We start from the raw sequence: 21,266 nt of genomic DNA on the forward strand, positions 1-21,266 counted from the left end.
GAACCATATCAAGGAAATGGCTTATATGGTTATGGAGGCTAAGTCCCAAATCCGTGGGTCAGGCATAGGCTTCCCCTGACTCACATGGCTGCAGGAGCCGACGAACCGTAATCAGCGAGCCAGACGACAGGCCGCTGGCTCACAAGGCTGCGGAAGCTGGTGAATCAGGTCAGAAGATAGGGTGGTGTCCCACAGGGCTGCAGAAGCTGTCAAATCCCAGAATCTGCTGGTCAGATGGCAGGCCCCTGGCCTAAGTCCCAAGAATGGGGAGTCAGAGAATGATGAGGTGGATTCAAGATACAGATGCACAGAGAGAGAGAGCACTGCCAGCGCACCCATATATACATTTTGGATGCAGACCACTCCCCAGGGAAGGGCGTAACTTGAGTAAAGATTGGATTTGAGTTACGTTCTCCTGCAAGGCAGTGACTCAGAATACACCCCACACAAATCCTGCTTCATTGACAATATGGGTTAGGATTTGCAACACAGAAAATAGAGGATAATTACATTAGATCACAAAATGGAGGACAGCCACACAGTACTGGGAATCCTAGTCTAGCCATGCCAACACACAACACCAACCACCATACCTCAGAATTTCATAATCTTATTTGCATGGGCACACCAAATCATTGTTTGGAAGTCACAAAGACTATGGCTGGAAGGGCCATATTAAGTAATTCACTGCACTGTAGGGTATCACGCAGATGTTGTAACCTAAAGCTGAGGGGACAGAGTTGCCATCCCAGAGGTCCTGGAAGGCACAGCTGAAGCCCAAGGCCCAGGGACCTCCACCCAGAATATGAAGGGCATGGCCAACACCCAGAGTCTAGAGGGCAGGGCTATTGCTCAGTTGTTTTCATAGAAGGGAGGATTATTTTCAAGTCTTGAGAGCTAATGTCATGTTCTGTGGGGTTTTGGACTTGCCTGGTGCCTTTTATCCTTTCTTTTTCTCTAATTTCTCCTGTTTGTAATGGCAATGTCTATCTTGTGTCTGTTGCACCATTGTACTTTGGAAACAGATAACTTGTACTCTAGATTTCACAGGCTAACACATGAAAAGGAATTTTGTCCCTGGATGGAATATGCCTGAAGTCTCACCCATATTTGATTTGGATGATTCAGAAGATGAGATTTTTGGACTTGGAGTTGATTGAAGACTTTTGCAGTGATGTGATGCAAAATAATTCATTATTTTGCATGTGGGAAGAACATAAATTTTGGGGAGCCAAAGAGTGGAACGTTATGAATTGAATTGTTTTCCTCAAAAATATGTGTTGTAAATCCTAGTCTCTATGCTTATAGTTATAATCCCATTTGGGGATGGATTGTTTTTGTTAATGAGACAGGATTAGTGTAGCGTGTATCTTGAGGCAATCTCTTGAGTTATAGAAGAGATGAAATGCATGCCAGCAAGAAGTGATGGGGAAAGAGAGATTCCAAGCCACATGAAGACCATCCAGGAATAGAAGCTCCAAGGAGACAAGGACCTTCTTGCAGAGCCTACAGAGAGAGAGAGCCTTCCACTAGAGGTGGCACCCTGAATGGACTTCTGTTCTCCTAAACTGTGAGAAAATAAGTTTTTGTTTGTTAAAGCCATCCACTTGTGGTATTTCTTGTATAGTAGCACTAGATAATCAAGAATGTGCATTGTATTGGTCTTATCAAAGCATCTGTCAGTTTGTCATACTGTGAGTGCTTGTGTGTTGCTGTGATGATGGAAGCTATGCCACCGATATTCAAATACCAGCAGGGTTGCCAATTGTGGACAGGTTTCAGCTGAGCTTCCAGACTTTTAAGACAGACTAGGAAGAAGGACCTGGTGATCTACTTCCGAAAAGAATTAGCCAGCGAAAACCTTATAAATAGCAGTGGAACATTATCTGATACAGTGCAGGAAGATGAGCTCCTCAGGTTGGAAGGCACTCAAAATATGACTGGGGAAGAGCTGCCTCCTCAAAGTAGAGTCGACCTTAATGACGTAGATGAAGTCAAGTTTTCGAGACCTTCGTTGATGTGGCACAACTCAAAATGAGAAGAAATAGCTGCAAACGTCCATTAATAATCGGAGCGTGGAATGTACGAAATTGGAAATCGTCAAAAATGAAATAGAATGCAGAAACATCGATGTCATAGGCATTAGTGAACTGAAATGGACTGGGATTGGCCATTTTGAATTTGACAAGCATATGGTATACTATGCCAGAAATGACAACTTGAAGAGGAATGGCATCGCATTCATCGTCAAAAAGAACATTCCAAAATCTTTCCTGAAGTACAACACTGTCAGTGATAGGATAATATCCATACGCCTACAAGGAAGACCAGTTAATACGACTGTTATTCAAGTTTACACACCAACCACTAAGGCCAATGAGGAAGAAGCTGAAGATTTTACCAACTACTGCAGTCTGAAATTGAACCAACATGCAATTAAGATGCATTAATAATTACTGATGATTGAAATTGAAAGTTGGAAACTGAACAAGGATCAGTAGTTGGAACATATGGCCTTGGTGAAAAACAATGCTGGAGATTGCATGATAGAATTTTGCAAGACCAGCGGCTTCTTCATTGCAAATACCTTCTTTCAAAAGCATAAACAGCGACTATACACGTGGACTTCATGAGATAGAATACATAGGAATCAAATGGATTATATTTGTGGAAAGAGACAATGGAAAAGCTCGATATCATCAGTTGGAACAAGGCTAGTGGGTGACTGCAGAAGAGACAATCAGTTGCTCATATGCAAGTTCAAGTTGAAGGTGAAGAAAATTAGAACAAGTTCATGACAGCCAAAGTAGGACTTTGAGTATATCCCACCTGAATTTAGAGACCATCTGAAGAATGGATTTCATGCATTGAACACTAATGATTGACGACTGCATGAATTGTGGAATGACATCAAAGATATCATAGATGAAAAAAGCAAGAGATCATTAAAAAGAAAGAAAAGACCAAAATGGATTTCAGAAGAGACTCTGAAACTTACTCTTGAATGTCAGATAGCTAAAGCAAACACAAGAAATGATGCCCTGGGTTTGACTGCTCTTTTAAGCCTAGCAGTAGCTCAAAACTGATCAGTCCCCTTGTTAGAGTTTCATACACCTTATTTGCTTGGTTCCAACAGCAAAAGGGTGCCATGCACCTTATTTACATTATTAGCAATTTAAACAATCCCCTTGGTGGGCCACGAGCACCTCATTTGCATTGTCCTCACCCATCCATTTGGTGGGAGTTACAAAGACTATGGTTGCAAGGGCCATATTAAGTAATTCACTGCACCACACCCTCCTGCAGGGGCACCTTGCAACTTATTTGCATATTCCCACCCAATCGTGGTAGGAATTACAAGACTATGGCTTAAAAGGCCATACAAAAATGATCTATCACACTGCATTCAGTTGCTACAAATAATGCTGCTTTGAAAATACTGGTACACGTGTTGTGGTTCAAATGTGCGCTAATATGGGGGGATTAAAACTCAGACTTAAATTATTATTTCAAAGTGTATGCATAACTTCAACTTAATAGATGATGCCTAAGTGTTTTCTAAAGTGGTTGTACAGCTTTACAGTTTTCTCCAGCAGAGTAGTCTTCATTTTATAGTTAGTGCTTTATGTGGCATGTTTAAAATATATTTCCAGACCCTAATGTAAACTTACTTGTTTATTAAAGGTTTCGTGATTTGGCATTGTCATTGAGAGTCGCATTTGATGACAAATTGATAGTTTTATATGTTGAGAGATAGGGATCAAGCTTTTTTTTTTTTCCTTACCGATGTATATTTGATTGTCCAAGTGCCATGTTTTGAAAAGACCTCTTTTACCCATATCTCTCCAAATTTTGAATCTTAGTTTTATTGCCCATGGGTGTAAAATATTCTAAGTCCAAATAAAGGGACTGTCAACAATACTGGAGGATGCATGTAAGAGTGCCAGGAGCAATGACAGCGTCTCGGCCTAGAGGTAATGTACAACTCACATTGAACTTTCTCTTCAGCCTATAGGTCCTGACTCCCCAGCAACAAGAGATCACTTGAGGGAAGAAGGAAGAGGTTACAGGACTTGACTATTGTCATGTTTGGGTACACCTTTGATGGGAGGCTGAAATTTCTGAACAGAAATTAGAGCTGATACAGAAAACACAGACAAAGCATCTCCAGTTACTGGCAATGTTTCAAGAACAAAAGAAAATGGTGATGGCTCAGGTGACTTTTGGTTTGTTTTATGCTTTCCTTTGTTCCCTAATGGATTTGCAGAGGCCTGTAAAATATCAGTTCAGTTCATCTGAAAAGTATAAATTTGGAAAAGTAGAAGCTAGAGAGAAATAAGAGTTTCGCGTCAACTTCAGACAATGTAGGATCAGGAATATATTGTTCATAGTATTAACACTAAATTATTTATGTTGAACATATTATATGACTTAGGATTCCTTGGGTTACATTAGCTGTCAACTTTCATTTAATACTTCTCTGGCCAATCCAAGAGAATCATTACAGTTTAAATGCTATGCTCAGTTTTTGAGGAAAAAGAAGATAAGTTCCTTGGGGGACTTCAGTATTCCGTGAAACTTTTGTCTGAGTAAGTTTCTTTGATGTTTTTTCCTGGAGGTGATGTAGTTGGACATTGTCCTGAACAACAGCATTCTCATAGATGCATGTAAAATAGGACTAGTAGTAATAGTAATATAAAAATGATGGGCAGCTTTCAACCTCCTCTAACTTCAGGAATAGGAGAGGGAATCACCATCAACATCAGCCCAAGGTTGATTTCTGAGGTGGAGGTCAAACATACCTGCACCTTCCAACCTTTTTACCAGTTCTGACCCCAGCCGTCACTCCCACGACATTCTATACTTCTGGGCTGGGTTTGATAATTTGTTGCAATGCCCACTTAGAACTCACTGATCATACTCATAGTTTATGGAGTTCATTAGGGAATTAACAGGTTATAATGGGATCAGAATCCACAGGCTACAACTCAGGATCAGGATCAAGAAGCGTGTTGACAAAGTCTCCCTTCTTCAGCACAGGACTTCTCTCTCTGTCTCTTGTTTCCCATCCAGGGCTCCTCTCAGCCTCATAAAAACAGGTTCCTTTTGGCCCCTTTAGGACAGGCTCCGCCCATCCCGTTTAGGACAGACTCCCTCTCTTGGGCCTAAGCCCTCTGCCTGGCCTTTGCTGTGCTCAGTCAAGTGTTATAAAGCTCTTTAGCTCTGCCATTAAGTGCCTGGAGGCATCCCACTCTGCCAGCAAGCCTTCTGCCTGAAGGCATTTGGCTCTTTCGCTCCAGGGGTCAACACTCCTGCTTTAGCGGCCAGATGGCACGCCTGCTGTAGCCACCTTGCTCTATAGGCTGGGAAACTCACTGCACTTTCTTGCACCGATTCTTTGCCACTAGACTTTGCTGTACTTGCCGCCATTTCTAGCCATCTCTTCTCTGGTGTTACACAGCTCTCTGTCTCCTGGGTCTAGGAGGTTCACAACTCAGGGACCCTGGGTCAAAAGGATGCGCTCCTCTCACAGTTCTTCTTGTTGATAGTGAGGTCCCCTCTTTTGCTTTTGAGATGAGCTCATTTTAAGCCTAGCAGGATGACAAAATCGACTGATTCCCTCATTAGGGTTTTATACACCTTATTTGCATGGTCCCACCCCCACAGGGTTTCCATGCACCCTATTTGCATTATTAGCAGACTGTCGAGTCTCCTGGGTGGGCCACAAGCACCTTACTTGCATAGTCCCATTTAATCATTTTGTGGGAATAACAAAGACTACGTATGGCTAAACTCACTGCCACTGAGTCAATTCTGACTCATAGCGACCCTGTAGAAAAGAGTAGAACTGCTCCACAGGGTTTCCAAGGCTGTAAATCTTTACAGAGGCAGACTGCTGCATCTTGCTCTTGCAGAGCTACTGGTGAGTTCCAACCACTGACCTTTTGGTTAGCAGCTGAGCGCTTAACCAGTGCACCACCAGGGTTCCTTAGATTGTAGTTAGAAGGGCCATTTTACATAATTCACTGCACTGCAAGTACTAGCATCAGAACTTGTCTAACTTAAGGGGGGATAATGACCCAGAACAGTCCAAAGCTAATCCCCTATGAGGTGGAGGTCAGACATACCTCTACTTTCCAACCTTTTTACCACTTTTGACACCAGTCATCCCTTCCACAACACTTCTATTTCTCCTTTAGTTTTGATAATTTGTTGCAGTGGCCACAGAGAACTCACAGACCATACTTACAGTTAAGTGGTTTATTAAGGAACAGGGTACAACTTGGGATTAGGATCAACAGGCTACAACTCAGGATCAGGAAGCATGCAGGCAAAGTCTGCCTCCTTCAGTGCAGGACAGCTGTCTCAGCTCCTCTGTACCATGCAGACCTCGTCAGCCCCCCTCAGTACAAGCTGCCTTTCAGCCTCCTGAGTACAGGCTCCTCACTCACCCCTAAGGAGAGACTCCTCTTGACCATGAAGCCTGTTGCCACTGGCTCTGCTACAGTGCCCTTCCAGGCCTGTCACTGACAGCACTGCTGCTGGGCCTTTTCCAGGCTTGTTGCCGCTGACACTGCTTTAAGGCCACTTCCAAGCCTCTCACTTCTTCAGAGTTAGCCCTTGTCCCATGTTACAGTTCTTGTAGGAGGTTCCTTCCCTCCTCTGATTCTCTCTTCTCTTTTCTCATTTTTGCTGCTTCCTGCTTCCTGTCTGAAAATCCGGTGGAGTTGGCTGCATACATACACAAACTCCTTGTCGTTTTCAAGGCATGACCCTTCCCACAGGGCGGTGAAGGGACCAGTTCTCTAGCAGTAGACCATAGACACATTTGCATAGTCTGTAGTCACTTTATTTGCATAGTATATTGATCAATCCTGCAGGGTGCATATACCAATCACAGGGAAGGCTACAGCCCAGCAGACAAAAAGTATCAAACTATGGTGTTTACAATTTATCCAAGAAATGTAACAAATTCTCTGGGGTAGAGAAGTAGGGCAAAGGTAACTTCTCAGGGATTAGAGGAAAAATCTCTGAAGCTCTTTTTGCAAAGAACCAAGGTAAAAGGCCACATAAAGGAGCCCATTTCACCACAGGTGGACGTTCTCACTCTGTGTTTATTAACTTCTTTATATTCTTTCTTTGCCTGTACTACATTTTGGGTAATTTCTTCAATTGTACATTACAGTTGACTAATTATTTCTTTGGTGTATTTGATATGTGTGGTGAAATGAGTTACTTTTATGACCTTTTCCCTTGGTTCTTTGGAAACCCCAGGTGTTTTGATACTTTTGTCCAGCTTGATGGACATTTCCTGGGTTAAGTTGTAAACAACTTAGTTTGATACGTTCTGCCTGGCCCTGGGCTGAAGCCTACCTTGTGATTGGTACGCACCTTGCAAGGATTGGTCAATAGACTGTGCAAATGAACTGAGTTGTAGCCCCTCCATACCTACTATGCAAAAGAAGTATCTGAGGACTACCAAGAGGAGACTGATCAGTTCATAGCTTGCCCTGAAATTGACAAGGAGTTTGTAAATACAGGTAGCCAGCTCCACAGAGGCTTGTCAAACAGAAGCAAGAAGCAGCAGGAAGGGGCAAAAGGAATAAAGCAGGAAGAAGGAGGGGTGGGGGAGGCAAGAACCTGCAGTAAGAGCTGTAACACTGGTCAAGGTCTTTAACACTGAAGACAGTAAGAGGCCCAGTGGCAGAGTCAGTGGCAACCAGCCCAGAAGGGGCCCAGCGGCAGAGCTGGTAGTGACAGGTGGCAGAGCCAAGAGGAGCATTTCCTGAGGGGACCATGAGAATCCTGTCGTCAGAGGGCTAAGAGTAGCCTGTCCTTAGGGGTCTGAGAGAAGCTGAGAGATCTGTCATGCACTGAACCTGTCATTGCAACAAATCACCAAACCCATACTGGGGAAGCCAGCACAGCTTGACCAAGGCAAAGTCATAGAAGCATCACAGACACATCCAAATGAGGGACTGAGTTACTGGGCTGAGGGCTGGAGACCATGGCCTCAGGTGACATCTAGTTTAGTTGGCATAACATAGTTCATAAAGAAAATGTTCTACGTCTGACTGTGGTGAGTAGTGTTTAGGGTCTTAAAAGCCTGCGAGTCTACGATACATCTACTGGTCCCGTCCTGGCTGGAGTAAAGGAGAGTGAAGAAAACCAAAGACACAAGGGAAAGATTAGTCCAAAGGACTAATGGACCACAGCTACCACAATCTCTGCCAGTCTGAGCCTAGAACAACTTGATGGTGCCCAGCTACCACCACTGACTGCTCTGACAGAGATCGCAGTAGAGATTCCTGGATAGAGAGCTGGAGAAAATTATGGAACAAAACTCAGATTCACAAAAAAAGACCAAACTTGCTGATTTTACAGAGACTGGAGAAGCCCCAAGAATATGGTCCCTGGACACCCTTTTAACTCAGTACTGAGGTCACTCCCAAGGTTCACCCTCAGCCAAAGATTAGACAGGTCTGTAGGGCAAACAATAACACAAGTGAGGAACATACTTCATATTTCAGCCATATATCCAGATTATCAGACACACCAGCCCAAAAGCAAAGACGAGAAGGCAGGAAAGGACAGGAAAACTGACGAATGGAAACAGGGAACCTAGGGTGGAGAAGGGGAGGGTGTTGACACATCGCGGATTTGGCAGCCAATGTCAAAAAACCATTTATGTATTAATTGTTTAATGACAAACTAATTAAGTCTGTAAACTTTCACTTAAAGCACCATTTAAAAAAATCATTGAACCCAGAAGAGAAATAGAGAGTGCTGTGGGAGGGATGGCTGGTGTCAGAATTGGTAAAAGATTGGAAGGTGAAGGTATGTCTGGCCTCCACCTCATAGGGATCAGCCTTTTGGCTGATCCTAATCATTATCACTCTCGAAGTTCGGTTCTGACAATGCTACTGATACTGCCACTACTACTAGTCTTATTTCACAATATGTTGTTATCTCTTCTATTAATATATATTCACATGTGTTTATTTAGTATATATGTATGTCTGTGTGTGTGTATAAATGGGAGATGTTTCTGGCTTACAAAGACATTTCCACCGCCACACATTATAGAAAATTCTCATTTCATGAGTGGGTAGATTATGGAATGCAAAAATGTAGAATAGTTTATTAAAATTTTGCTTTTTTTTTTTAATAAGATATTAAAGAAAAACCTAGGTATATAGGTGCAGCAGCCTATATAGAGGAAATGAGCAGAACAACTTCCCTCACATTTCATTCATTTGATCAGATGAAAGATACTTCATTAAACAGGGCCCTTTTAATACAGGAGTCACTGACAGTCAGCGATGTGTTTGTGAAGTTCACCTGGGAGGAATGGCAGATCCTGGACCCTGCTCAGAAGGACCTGTTCTGGAATGTGATGTTGGAGAACTATAGCAACCTGGTGTCCATTGGTGAGGACAACTCTCCTGTCATTGGCCCTGTCATTGGCCATTCCTTTCTCAGCTGCTGAAACCTTAGGCATGTCTGTGGTGCTTGGATGGGATAGATTCTCAGTCCACTCTCTAGTCATAAATAAGTGGGTATATTCTTTCTACTATTGACAGAAAAACCTTTACTTTGTATGATTGAAAATTGTCTTTTCACAAATCCAACATTCTGCAGTCTTCACAAACCCAAGGGCAGTTTGGTGACTCTAAGATTCTGTGATTTCCCATGAACAGGGTGTCGAGTTAGCAAACCAGATGTGCTCTCCAGGTTGGAACAAGAACAACCGTGGACTATATTAGATGAAAGCCATAGTGGAACCTTTTCAGGTGAGCAAGCGAAAAGCGGTAAGGAGGGGAGGCTGTGGAAGTCACGTTCAAGTGAGAGAAGGCGTCGCATCTGTGAGGGGTCTGAGAACCGATAAAAGTACCTCCACATATCCCTTTCCCCACGTGAGATGTCTTTTTTTCCAGGAGGTTAGAAAAATGTATACTCCTCTCTGGCTTCTGAGATCAGATCCCCGTTTATTTGATCTACGTTTGGACATTTTGGCTTCCATAATTTTCTTATTCCTAGGATTCTCAAATCTTTCCCTTCGTATCTTTCCACCATGCTTGCTGTGAAATTCCACTGTCCAGGCCTCTCTTCAAAGAGAGAATTTTGAATTCATAACTGTCTTCAGAGTATTACACCTTACTCCCTCATTGAATAATACGGATTTCCATTCCTAGCATCCAACCCCACCGTGGATGTTTTGCACCCACAGTAAATTGGTCTCTCATTGTGCTTGTATCTGCTTTCTTAGCTTGTCTTTTCCCCCACTCCAAGGTTTCTAAAGGTTCTGATTTCCATTTTCCAATTTGTTCTCCTAACCCTGTAAAGTTTCCTTCAATCTAATCAGTTAATCTGTTTCCTAGAGGAGACTGTCAAATGACATATTCCTTGAAATTGTCTAACATAGACTTGTTTGTATATATTTTACTCATTTTGACAAAACTTCTCTGTGAGTTGTCAACATCTGCAAGGAACTAGGATCATCGTCCTGACAGAAAGCCTTCTGTCAGCTTAGGTTATCTTTTAGTACTGTACATCTGAAATCCTAGCCATCCTGGCAGTTACCTTTAATGTTTCCTACCTGCAGGGGTCTCTTCATTAAAAGTCCTGCTCTTCCTGATGATTTTTTAACTAGAAAAAACTTTTTTTTTTAACGTTCTGCATTCTCAGTTGTATCATAAACTAAAATAACTCTGACTATAAGAATCAGCCCAAAGCTGGTTCCTGTGATGCTAAGGTCAAATATATCCCAACTTCCCCACTTGTACGTTAGTTTCTGACACCAGCCATTCTTTCTCAACACTCTCTCGTTTTCTAATGGATTTTGTAATCCATTACAGTGGTCACAGAGAAATCACAGAAACACCGTATCTGCAATGACAACCTCTGATACAAGAAAGGGAAACCTTGGTGGCGTAGTGGTTAAGTGCTGTGGCTGCTGATCAAAGGGTTGGCAGTTCAAATCTGCCAGGCACTCCTTAGAAACTATATGGGACAGTTCTACTTTGTCCTGTAGGGTCGCTATGAGTCAGAATGGACTCAACGGCAAAGGGTTTTTTTTTTAAATATATATAAGGAATGTATGTAAACAAAGAATATAAACTAAGGTACTCATAGGACAAGTTCTGCAAGTGTTTTCTGCACATAACCTCAACACCTCAAGGGCATGTGCTTACTCTCCCTGAAACAGATGTTCGTTCTTGTCAACCAGGAAACCTTTCAGCCAGGAACTGTGCTGCGATGTCATTCAGTGGGCTCCGCTGTTGTGGTGTGTTGGATTGCTTTCCTATGGCCTTTCTCGCCATGGTCTTGTAACTCCCACCCAAGTGATTGGGCAAGACTGTGTAAATAAGGTTATTGTGGCTCACCAAAGGGATTGGTCAGTTTTGCCATCCCCCTAGGCTTAAAATGAGCCACCCCAGAGGCAGGAAAGAGAGGAACCACCACCAAGGAAGAAGAGCCAAGAGTGCGGTATGTCGTTTCGACTCAGGATTCTTGTGCTGAGAAACTTCTGGAACCAAGAGAGAAAGTGAGCTGTAGCACCAAAGACAGCAAGAAGTGGTGACAGAAACGGTGGCAGGAGAGACAGCAGGAGACGATGAGATGGGCTTCCCAGCCCACGGAGCAAGAAAGCTGAATGTTTTTGGGGAGAAGGCTTGCTGCCAGAGTAGGGTGCCTCCGGGCACTTGGTAGAGCTAGGTTTGCTGACCCACAGAGCTAGAGCTGAGCACCTTCAGGCCAAGGCTTACTGGCAGAGTGGGTGTCTCGGAGCACTTACCATTGGAGCTAAAAAAGCTTTGTAACACTTGCCCGAGGAGGACAGAGGCCGAGGACTAGGGAAAGCCGTGCCTATGGGCATGGCTAAGAAGAGGCTGTCCTGAACAGGGAACTGTATCCTGGGTGTTCCTGAACCTGAATTATAACTTGTTACTCTAGGCTGGCTTTACAACAGTTCTTGTGCAGAACTCCCTTAGTGCCACACCTTCCTCTGCGGGCAACCCCCTTCTCTTGGTGTCCCATACCTTAGAGTATAACACGTCCTGACCAGGTTTTTGTCTTTATATTCTGCCGCCACTATCCAGGTTGCTTGTTTCCACAGCTTCTCATCTCACTGTAGGCACTTCCTCCATTGCCATTGCAGCTGCAATTGTTACAGCTCTCTAAGTTGAGTCTGAGAGGGTCTCAACAAATGGGCCCCCATGTCAAAAGGACAAGCTCACTTTCTCCTCTTGGCTCTCATGTCAGGAGGCCCCCCCAAAATCCTCAGTGTTTTTGCCCTTCACGTAGGCCAGACCTCAAGACTGAGTAGGGCTCCCCAGGCGAACCAGGTAAAAGTCAGACTGGGCAGGTCTCCCCAACCGGTCTGGGTAGAGATCAGTTAATGGGCAGGCCCTACAGCCAATGCTAGTAAAGATCAGACTGGCCATTGTCTCCAGCCAGTCCCACTAAGGGATGAACCTGGTGGCACTCCCCAGCCAGTCCAGCTAAGGTCAGTGTAATCCTGTTTGTGAAGCCAGTTGTATTCTAGTTTCAGACCTCGTCTAACTTCAAGAGTAGGGATGAGACTCAAGATCAGCACAAAACTGATTCCTATGAGGTGGTGGTGAGACATACCTCCACTCTCCAAGCGTTTCACCATTTTTGACTCCAGCCACCTCCCCACTCATGGCACTGTCTGCTCTGCTAGTTTGATAATTTGTTGCAGTGGCCGCACAGAATTCACAGACCATGCACATATTTATGGGATTTATTAGGGAATTAAATGAATAAGTTTTTTTATAAGGATAAGCAGAAAGGTAGCTCCTATGAGGTGGAGGTTAAAGATGTCACAAATGTCCAACTTTACTGAACTGCTGTACCACTCCATCATCTCTAACACGAACTACTCCCTCTCCTCAGTACTCTCCCTGTCATCTTAGAGTTCAGTAATTCGTTGTAACGTCTCACAGAGCTCACGAAGTGTACTTACAGTTAAGGGTTTTATTACGGGAGTAAAAGGATACAATTAAGGATCAGGATCAGAAACAACTCAGGATACATGTGTTTGATCAGGACAGCTTCTTCTCGCCCTCTGCCACTGGGCTGTGCTGTGGTCTTGCTGCCACCATGCCTAGCTGGGGGCTTCAGGCTACTGGGCCCTGTTGGTGACCTCCTGCCACTGGTCACTGTTGGGGACCTTCTGCCGCCAGACCCTGCTGGGGGCCCACTAGGGCAACTGTTACAACCTTTTAGTTCCATGAGTCAGCAAACTCCACCACAGCCCTCTTGCTTCGGTCTCCTGGTTCCTGCCATCTCTCTGTGGCATCTCTTGCTGTCTTCTGTGTTACAGCTCCTTTCTCTCTCTGTGTCTCTCTTTAAGCCTACCAGGATGGCAGAACTGACCGGTCCCCTCAATAAGGTTCCATATACCTTATTTGTGTGGTCCCACCCCCACAAGGTGCTGTGCACCATATTTACATTATTAGCAACCTATCCAATTCACTTGGTGGGCCACAAGCACTCATTTGCATAGTCCCACCAAGTCATTTGGTAGGAGTTACAAAGACTACAGCTCAAAGGGCCATATTAAGTAATTCAGTTCGCTGCAAGGTGTATAGTTACAGTCTCTTGCATAGGGATCACTCCTGCTTCCCCCACACACAGTTGCATCCCTGGTCCTGAGACTGCAACATCCAGCAGGAAAAAAGCAGTTTTAGGTATAAAAATGGTGTGAGGGCGGTGTCTGACCTCTAAATTCACAAGGAGAAAGGAGAATCAACATCAACAGCCCAAGGCAGAGGCAGAGGTCAGACACGCCTCCTCCGTCGGCCATCTTTACCAATTCTGACACCAGCAGTCCCTCCCATGGCACTCTTCACTCTGCTGAGTTCAGTAATTCATTGCAGTGGCCATACAGAACTCACTGATAATACTCATGATTATGAGGTTTATTAAGGAAGTAACAGATTACAGTTCAGGTTCAGGAATGCTCAGGATACACTTCTTTCATCAGGATAGGCTCTTCTCAGCCTCTGCCCACAGGGACACCTCTCTGTGGCCCCTTGGCCTGTGCCCTTTTGGGCAAGTGTTGCAAAGCTCTTTTAGCTCTGCTGGTAAGTTCCCTGAGATACCCCACTCCACTAGTAAGCCTCAGCCCAAAGGTGCTTGGCTGTAGCTCTATGAGTTGGCAAACCTAGCTCCACTAACTGCCTGGAGGCACCCTACTCTGCCAGCAAGCCTCCTGCCCAAAGGCACTCACGTTTCTCACTCTGGGCCAGGAAGCCCACTGTACCATCTCCTGCCAGTTTCTTTGCCGCCACTTCTTGCCATCTTCAGTGTTAAACTGTCTCACTCTTGCTCATCTGCTTCCAGGAGCTTCTCAGTGCAGGGATCCTTGCTCTAAAGGATGTGTTCTGCTCTTGGCCTTTCTTTCTTGGTAGTGGTGAGATCCTCTCCTTCCTGCCTCTGGGATTGCTCATTTTAAGACTAGTGGGATGGCAAAACTGACCAGTCCTCTTGGTGAGCTACAATTACCTTATTTTCACAGTCCCACCAATCACTTGGGTGGGAGTTACAAGACCATGGCGAGAAAGGCCACACAAAAGCGATCCATTGCACTGCATTAGATGATATGGGGAAGAACTGTACAGTGACACCAGCATCCTCCCCTACCCCCTCTTCCGCAGACCTCCCAGAGAAGCATAGGAATCTGTCTCTTGGTTATCCTCCCTTTGCACTACCTCATGTTGAGTGTGAGCACATACTCGTGAAAGTGTGAGCCAGCCCTTCATGCCTATATCTCATCCCATTTTAGATAACAAATGTTTCAATTGTCTATTCCAATTCTCTAGCAAACCATTACTCTGAGGGTTGTATGCAGTATGGTAGGTCTGTTTAGTACGATGTTTCTTGGGCAATTGCTGCTGCCTGTGTGCTGTAAAGTGTGTTCCTTGGTCTGATGAAATATAACTCAGTGGCCCAAATTGGTATAGTATCTTTTGTTCTAGTCCTTTAATAGTCTTTTTGGCATTGCATCTATTACAGGATATGCAAAGTTCAGTGCGGAATAAGTATGTATTCTTCTGAGGACCCATTTGTAGCCACCTGGTGCTACTGGCGTCATTGGTCCACTATAATCAACTTGCCAGATATGTACAGGGCCTTCCCCCCTAAGAATCTGCCCTATAGCCATCTGCAGCTTCTGTCTTTCTTGCTGGTGGACAAAGCAGTCCTTGCTGGCATTTTGTGCCTTAGGGTGTGAGAGGAATGTGTCTGGATTCAGCTTATGACAGCATTGCTTCAGCACCCCCATGTTTGCTCATTTCATGGACTCAGTTGGAAAAACAATTCAGGATCAGGAAGTATGTAGGCAGATTCTCCCTTCTTCAGTGCAGGATAGCTCTCTCAGCTCTTCTCCACCATGCAGGGCTCCTCTTGGCCCCTAAGGACAGACTCCTCTCAGCCTCCTCAGGATAAGCTTCTCTTAGCCATCAGGCTGGCCTCTGCCCTGCTGAGACCAGTCTTATAAGCCTCTTTTAGATTTGCTGATAAGTAACCAGTGGCACCCCACTCTACCAGCAAGCCTCCTACCCAAGGGTACTCAGTTTTCTAGCTCTGTGGGTCAGCATGCCCACTCTAGCCGCCTTGCTCGGTTAGCCAGGAAGACCACCACAGATGTCTCATGCTGGTCTCCTGGTTCTGCTGTTCCCATTTCTCTGCCACTGGGTTTTGCAGTGCTTGCTTCTGCTTCTCACTGGCCTCTGGTGTTATAGCTCTGTCTCCTGGGTCTAAAACGTTCTCAGTGCAGGGACTGTGGGTTAAAAGGACACACTCTACTCCTGACTCTTTTTCTTCTTGGTAGTAGTGAGGTCGTCTTTCTGCTCTGGGATTCACTCTCTTTTTAAGCCTCGCAGGATGGCAAACTGACCAATCCCCTCACTAGGGTTCCATATGCATTATTTGCATAGTCCCACCCCCGAAGGGATTCCATGAACCTTGTTTGCGGTGCGGTGAATTAAATATGACACTTCTATCCATAGTCTTGGAGCCCTGATGGTGCAGTGGTTAAGAGCTTGGCTGCTAATTAAAAGGTCGACAGTTTGAATCCACCAGCTGCTCCTTGGAAACCGTATGGGGCAGTTCTACTCTGTTCTATATGGTTGCTATGAGTCGGAATCGACTCAGTGGCAGTGGGTTTGTTTTTTTGGTTAGCCATAGTCTTTTTGACTCTCACATGATGGTTGGGTGGGACCATGCAGATAAGATATATTGAATCCTAACCAGGTGTGGTGGTTGATGTTGCTTGTCAGCTTGACTAGGCCATGATTTCCAGTATTATGTAGCTATCTTCCGTTTTGTGATCTAATGTAATTATCATAATTATTCTCCATTCTCTGTTATAAATTCTAAATTCTATATGTTAATGAGGCAGGATTAGTATAGGGAGTATCAAGAATCACAGCCTTGTAGGAGGGTGTGACTCAGGTCACACGCTTACTCAAGTCATGCCCTTCCCTGGGTATGGTCTGTATCCAATGTATATATGTGGGTGCTCTGGTTGCACTCTCTCTCACTCTGTATCTGGATCTTGCGTCCAGCTTGTCATTGTCTGACGTCTGGTTCCTGGGAGTTGAGCCAGCGGTCTGCTATTGGATCTTCAGATTCTGGGATTCGCCAGCTTATGCAGCCCTGTGGGCCAGCAGCCTGTTGTCTGACCTGATTCGCCATCTTCTGCAGCCTTGTGAGCCAGCAGCCTGTCATCTGACTTGCCTATTTGGGTTCATCAGCCCCGGTGGCTGCGTAAGTCAGAAGAAGCCTACTACGCCTGACCCACGGTTTGGGACTTGCCAGCATCCACAACTGTGTGAGCCATTTCCTTGATATGGTTTGTGAGTTCTGTGAGATATTGCAGCGAATTGCAGAACCCAGAGGCAGGAAGAAGAGTACTGAGGGGAGGAGGAGTATTTGTTGTTAGAGATGCTGGAGTGGTACAGCAGTTGGGAAACGTTGGACATTTGAGACATACTTAACCTCTGCCTCCTAGGAACCAGCTTTACTCTCACTCTGAAAAAACAAGTTATTCATTTACCTTTATTCCTCGCATTTTTTACCCCACCCGGGCAACAATGAATTCATCAGTGAGCCTTCTCTTCCTTCAGAATGTATCCCCGTTTCCTCTACCCCTTTCTTGTTTTTGTTGGGTGCCATCGAGTCAGTTCCGACTCGTAGGGACCCTGTGTACAACAGAACGAAACACTGTCTGGTCCTGTGCCATCCTCAGAGTCATTGTTATGCTTGAACCCATTGTTGCAGCTGCTGTGTCAATCCGTCTCATTAAGAGTCTTCCTCTTTTTCACTGACCCTCTACTTTACCAAGCATGATGTTCTCCAGGGACTCATCCCTCCTGATAACATGTCCAAAGTATGTGAGACATAGTCTCACCATCCTTGCTTCTAAGGAGCATTCTGATTGCACTTCTCCCAGGCAGATTTGTTCATGCCTTTGGCAATTCATGGTATATTCAGTATTCGTCACCAACACTGTAACCCAAAGGCGTCAATTTTTCTTCAGGCTTCCTTACTCATTGTACAGCTTACGCATACACATGAGGCGACTGGACACACGATGGCTTGGGTCAAGTTCACTGTAGTCTTCAAGTTGATTTCTTTGCTTTTTAACACTTTAAAGAGGTCTTTTCAGCAGATTTGCCCAGTGCAATGCATCATTTGATTTCTTGACTGCTGCTTTCATGGGCGTAGTTTGTGGATCCAACTAAAGTGAAATCCTTGACAACTTCAATCTTTCCTCCATTTATCATGTTGTTGCTTATTGGTACATTTGTGAGGATTTTTGTTTTCTTTATGTTGAGGTGTAATCCGTACTGAAGGCTGTGGTCTTCGATCTTCATCAGTAAGTGTTTCCAGTCCTCTTCACTTTCAGCAAGCAAGATTGTGTCATCTGCATAACGCAGCTTGTTAATGAGTCTTCCTCCAATCCTGATGCCGAGTTTTTCTTCACACAGTCCAGCTTCTTGGATTATTTGCTCAGCATACAGATTGAATAAGTATGGTGAAAGGATACAACCCTGATGCACACCTTTCCTGACTTCAAACTATGCAGTATCCCCTTGTTCTGTTTGAACAACTGCCTCTTGATCTATGTACAGGCTCCTTGTGAGTACAATTAAGTGTTCTGGAATTCTTATTCTTTGCAATGTTGTCCATAATTTGTTATGATCCCCACAGTCAAATGCCTTTGCATAGTCAGTAAAGTACAGCCCTCTCATAAAAACCACTTTTCACAATCTACAGCTACTTTCCCTATGGTTTTCCTTGCTTTTTTTTTGGTACTTTACCAAACTGTAATGTAGGCTTCATAAACACAAGGAATATGTTTGTGTGTTCCCAATACCTTTACTGTACCAAAACCTGTTGTTGTCAAGTCTATTCCAACTCATAATGACCTAATAGAACTGAGCAGAACTGTTCCCCGTAGAGTTTCCAAGGAGTGCTGGTAGATTCGAACTACTGACCTATTGGTTAGTGACCTTAATGTTTAACCATTTTGCTGCTAGGGCCCCACCTTTATTATATAGAGGTGAAAATTGTTTTTCGCAAATGTCACATTCTGTATTCTTTACATACCTTACTATGCCTGGTTAATAGTTGTCTCTCAGGAAGAATTTGTGGAGTGAATGAATCTGTCCTTCACCAGTTGGGATGAGGAGGCTTAGAACCTCTGTGGTCTGCGAGTGGCCATGACTTGCTTTTATTTTACGTTCTCTGCATGTTTTGCAAGGTGTTTTTAACGAAGCAGCCAAATCTGTATTCATTCATTATATATTGTCTAACCCTGTTTCTATACTAACTGCTTTTACTATTGGGTTGTTTATATGATTGTATTTTTTTCATTCTGCAAGTAACATTAAGCATGGTGTTTTATACTCACATGAGAGGTTTCCACCTTACAGCAATGTGTTTTTTAAAATAGCTTCATTGCAAATCAAGACAATGGAAAGATTCATTGTTCTCTTCTCTTCTTAGAAACCTGGAGAGTTGATGATCATCTGCTTGGGCACTTGCAAAATGAAAGCAAGGTGGACAGAATGGAGCAATGCTATGAACATAATACATTGGAAAATATTGTTCGTCGTCAAAGAAATCAGTTTCCTTTAAGGGAAAATAATGGTATGTTTGACTTACATGGAAAAGCTGTGAAATCAAATTTAACTTTACCAGCATTCAACCAGAGCAGAAGCAATGCAATAAAGAACTCTGCTGAGCTTAATGGATATGAGAAAACCTTTCTTCCTGCAGACCATGAGCAATGTTGTACTGAAGTGAAATTCCGTGAGAGTCAGAAATCCAGTAGTACTAAGTCCCAACTCATTCAGCATCAGAAAACTCACAAAACAGAGAAACCACATGTATGTAGTACATGTGAGGAAGCCTTCATCAGGAAGTCTTTCCTTACTGAGCATCAGATCATTCATACCGGAGAGAAACCCTGTAGATGCAGTCTATGTGGGGAAACCTTCTTTAAAAAGTTCAAGCTCATTGAACATCATCACACAACTCATAAAGGACAAAAACCATATAAATGCACAGAATGTGACAAAGCCTATCTCCGTAAGTCACACCTCAATAAACATCAGGAAACTCATATGGGAGAGAAATCTTATATATGTAGTGAATGTGGAAAAGGCTTTATGCATAAAGTAGGTCTCACTGTTCATCAGCGAACTCATACTGGAGAGAAACCCTATATATGCAGTACATGTGGAAAGGGCTTCATCCGGAAAGATGATCTCACTGTTCATCAGCAAACTCATACTGGAGAGAAACCCTATATATGCACTACATGTGGAAAAGGCTTCATCCGGAAAAATGTTCTCGCTGTTCATCAGCGAACTCATACTGGAGAGAAACCCTATATATGCACTACATGTGGAAAAGGCTTCATCCAGAAATATGATCTCACTGTTCATCAGCGAACTCATACTGGAGAGAAACCCTATTTATGCAGCGCATGTGGTAAAGGCTTCATCCAGAAGAGAGATCACACTATTCATCAGCGAACTCATACTGGAGAGAAACCCTATATATGCAGTACGTGTGGAAAAGGCTTCATCCGGAAGGGAAATCTCACTGTTCACCAGCGAACTCATACTGGAGAGAAACCCTATCTATGCAGTGCGTGTGGTAAAGGGTTCATCCGGAAGAGAAATCTCACTATTCATCAGCTAACTCATACTGGAGAGAAACCCCACGTATGCAGTGAATGTGGAAAAGGATTCATCCATAAAGTAGATCTCACTGTTCATCAGCGAACTCATACTGGAGAGAAACCCTACATATGCAGTGAATGTGGAAAAGGCTTCATCCGTAAAAATGATCTCACTCTTCATCAGCGAATTCATACTGGAGAGAAACCCTATATTTGTAGAGAATGTGGAAAAGGCTTCACCCGGAAAGGAAATCTCATTATTCATCACCGAGTTCATACTGGAGAGAAACCCTATGTATGTGATGAATGTGGTAAAGCCTTCAGTCAGAAGATGTGCCTCATAGCACATCAGAGATTTCACACAGGAATGACTCCTTTTTTATGCAGTGAATGTGGAAAATTTTATTCTCAGAAGTCAAGTCTCATTGTACATCAGAAAATTCACACGGGCGAGAAACCCTTTAAATGTGGTGAATGTGAGAAAGCCTTCGACAAGAAGCCAAAGCTTATTGTACATCAAAGATCTCATAGGAGAGACACCATATGGCTGCAATGAGTATGGAGAAACTTTTGCCTGTATATCTTCCCTTTTTCACATAAAAGAATACACACTAGAGAGAAACATGTATGTTCAGTCAAGGTGGAAGACCCTTCCACAGTGAGGCGCATACCAGTGATCTCATGCAAGAGAAAAACCCTGATAATACAGTGGCTATGCAAATGCGTTCTGTGGCAGCTCAGACATCAGTAAACACCAATGGGTTCCTAACAAATCGGGACATAGTCCTTGTGGGACAGCCTTTTGCCAGATGTGAACCCTCAGGAGATAACAGAATTTATACAGGGAAACCTGGTGAATGCAGCGAATGTTATAGTGCCTTCAGTGATCAATTACCTCTTACTTTATGTCACATAAAACAGGTAGGATAAAGTCAGAAACACTTGACTGGGGAGGAGGTTTGAGCAAAAATTTCTACCTCATCGTATGGCTACAAAGTGTATCCTGAGGGAAATCATAATGAATGCAGAGACTGGGAAAACC

At 43.9% G+C, this 21,266-nt stretch overlaps 1 protein-coding gene across 1 annotated transcript in view; it reads left to right on the top strand.

Moving 5' to 3' along the window:
• The window catches only part of LOC105755997 (zinc finger protein 432-like), a 31,019-nt gene extending 10,105 nt beyond the window's left edge, over nucleotides 1–20,914 (top strand). The window contains exons 2-5 of the mRNA XM_023736399.1: nucleotides 4,009–4,216; nucleotides 9,305–9,431; nucleotides 9,702–9,794; nucleotides 19,042–20,914. Of these exons, the coding sequence (XP_023592167.1) occupies nucleotides 4,181–4,216; nucleotides 9,305–9,431; nucleotides 9,702–9,794; nucleotides 19,042–20,780 (1,995 nt within the window). The 5' untranslated portion in view covers nucleotides 4,009–4,180 and the 3' untranslated portion in view covers nucleotides 20,781–20,914. The remainder of the gene's footprint in view (nucleotides 1–4,008; nucleotides 4,217–9,304; nucleotides 9,432–9,701; nucleotides 9,795–19,041) is intronic.
• Nucleotides 20,915–21,266: the final 352 nt, after the last annotated feature.

The sequence above is a fragment of the Trichechus manatus genome, unplaced genomic scaffold (genome assembly GCF_000243295.1).
Source record: "Trichechus manatus latirostris isolate Lorelei unplaced genomic scaffold, TriManLat1.0 scaffold00087, whole genome shotgun sequence".
NCBI classification, from domain to species: domain Eukaryota; kingdom Metazoa; phylum Chordata; class Mammalia; order Sirenia; family Trichechidae; genus Trichechus; species Trichechus manatus.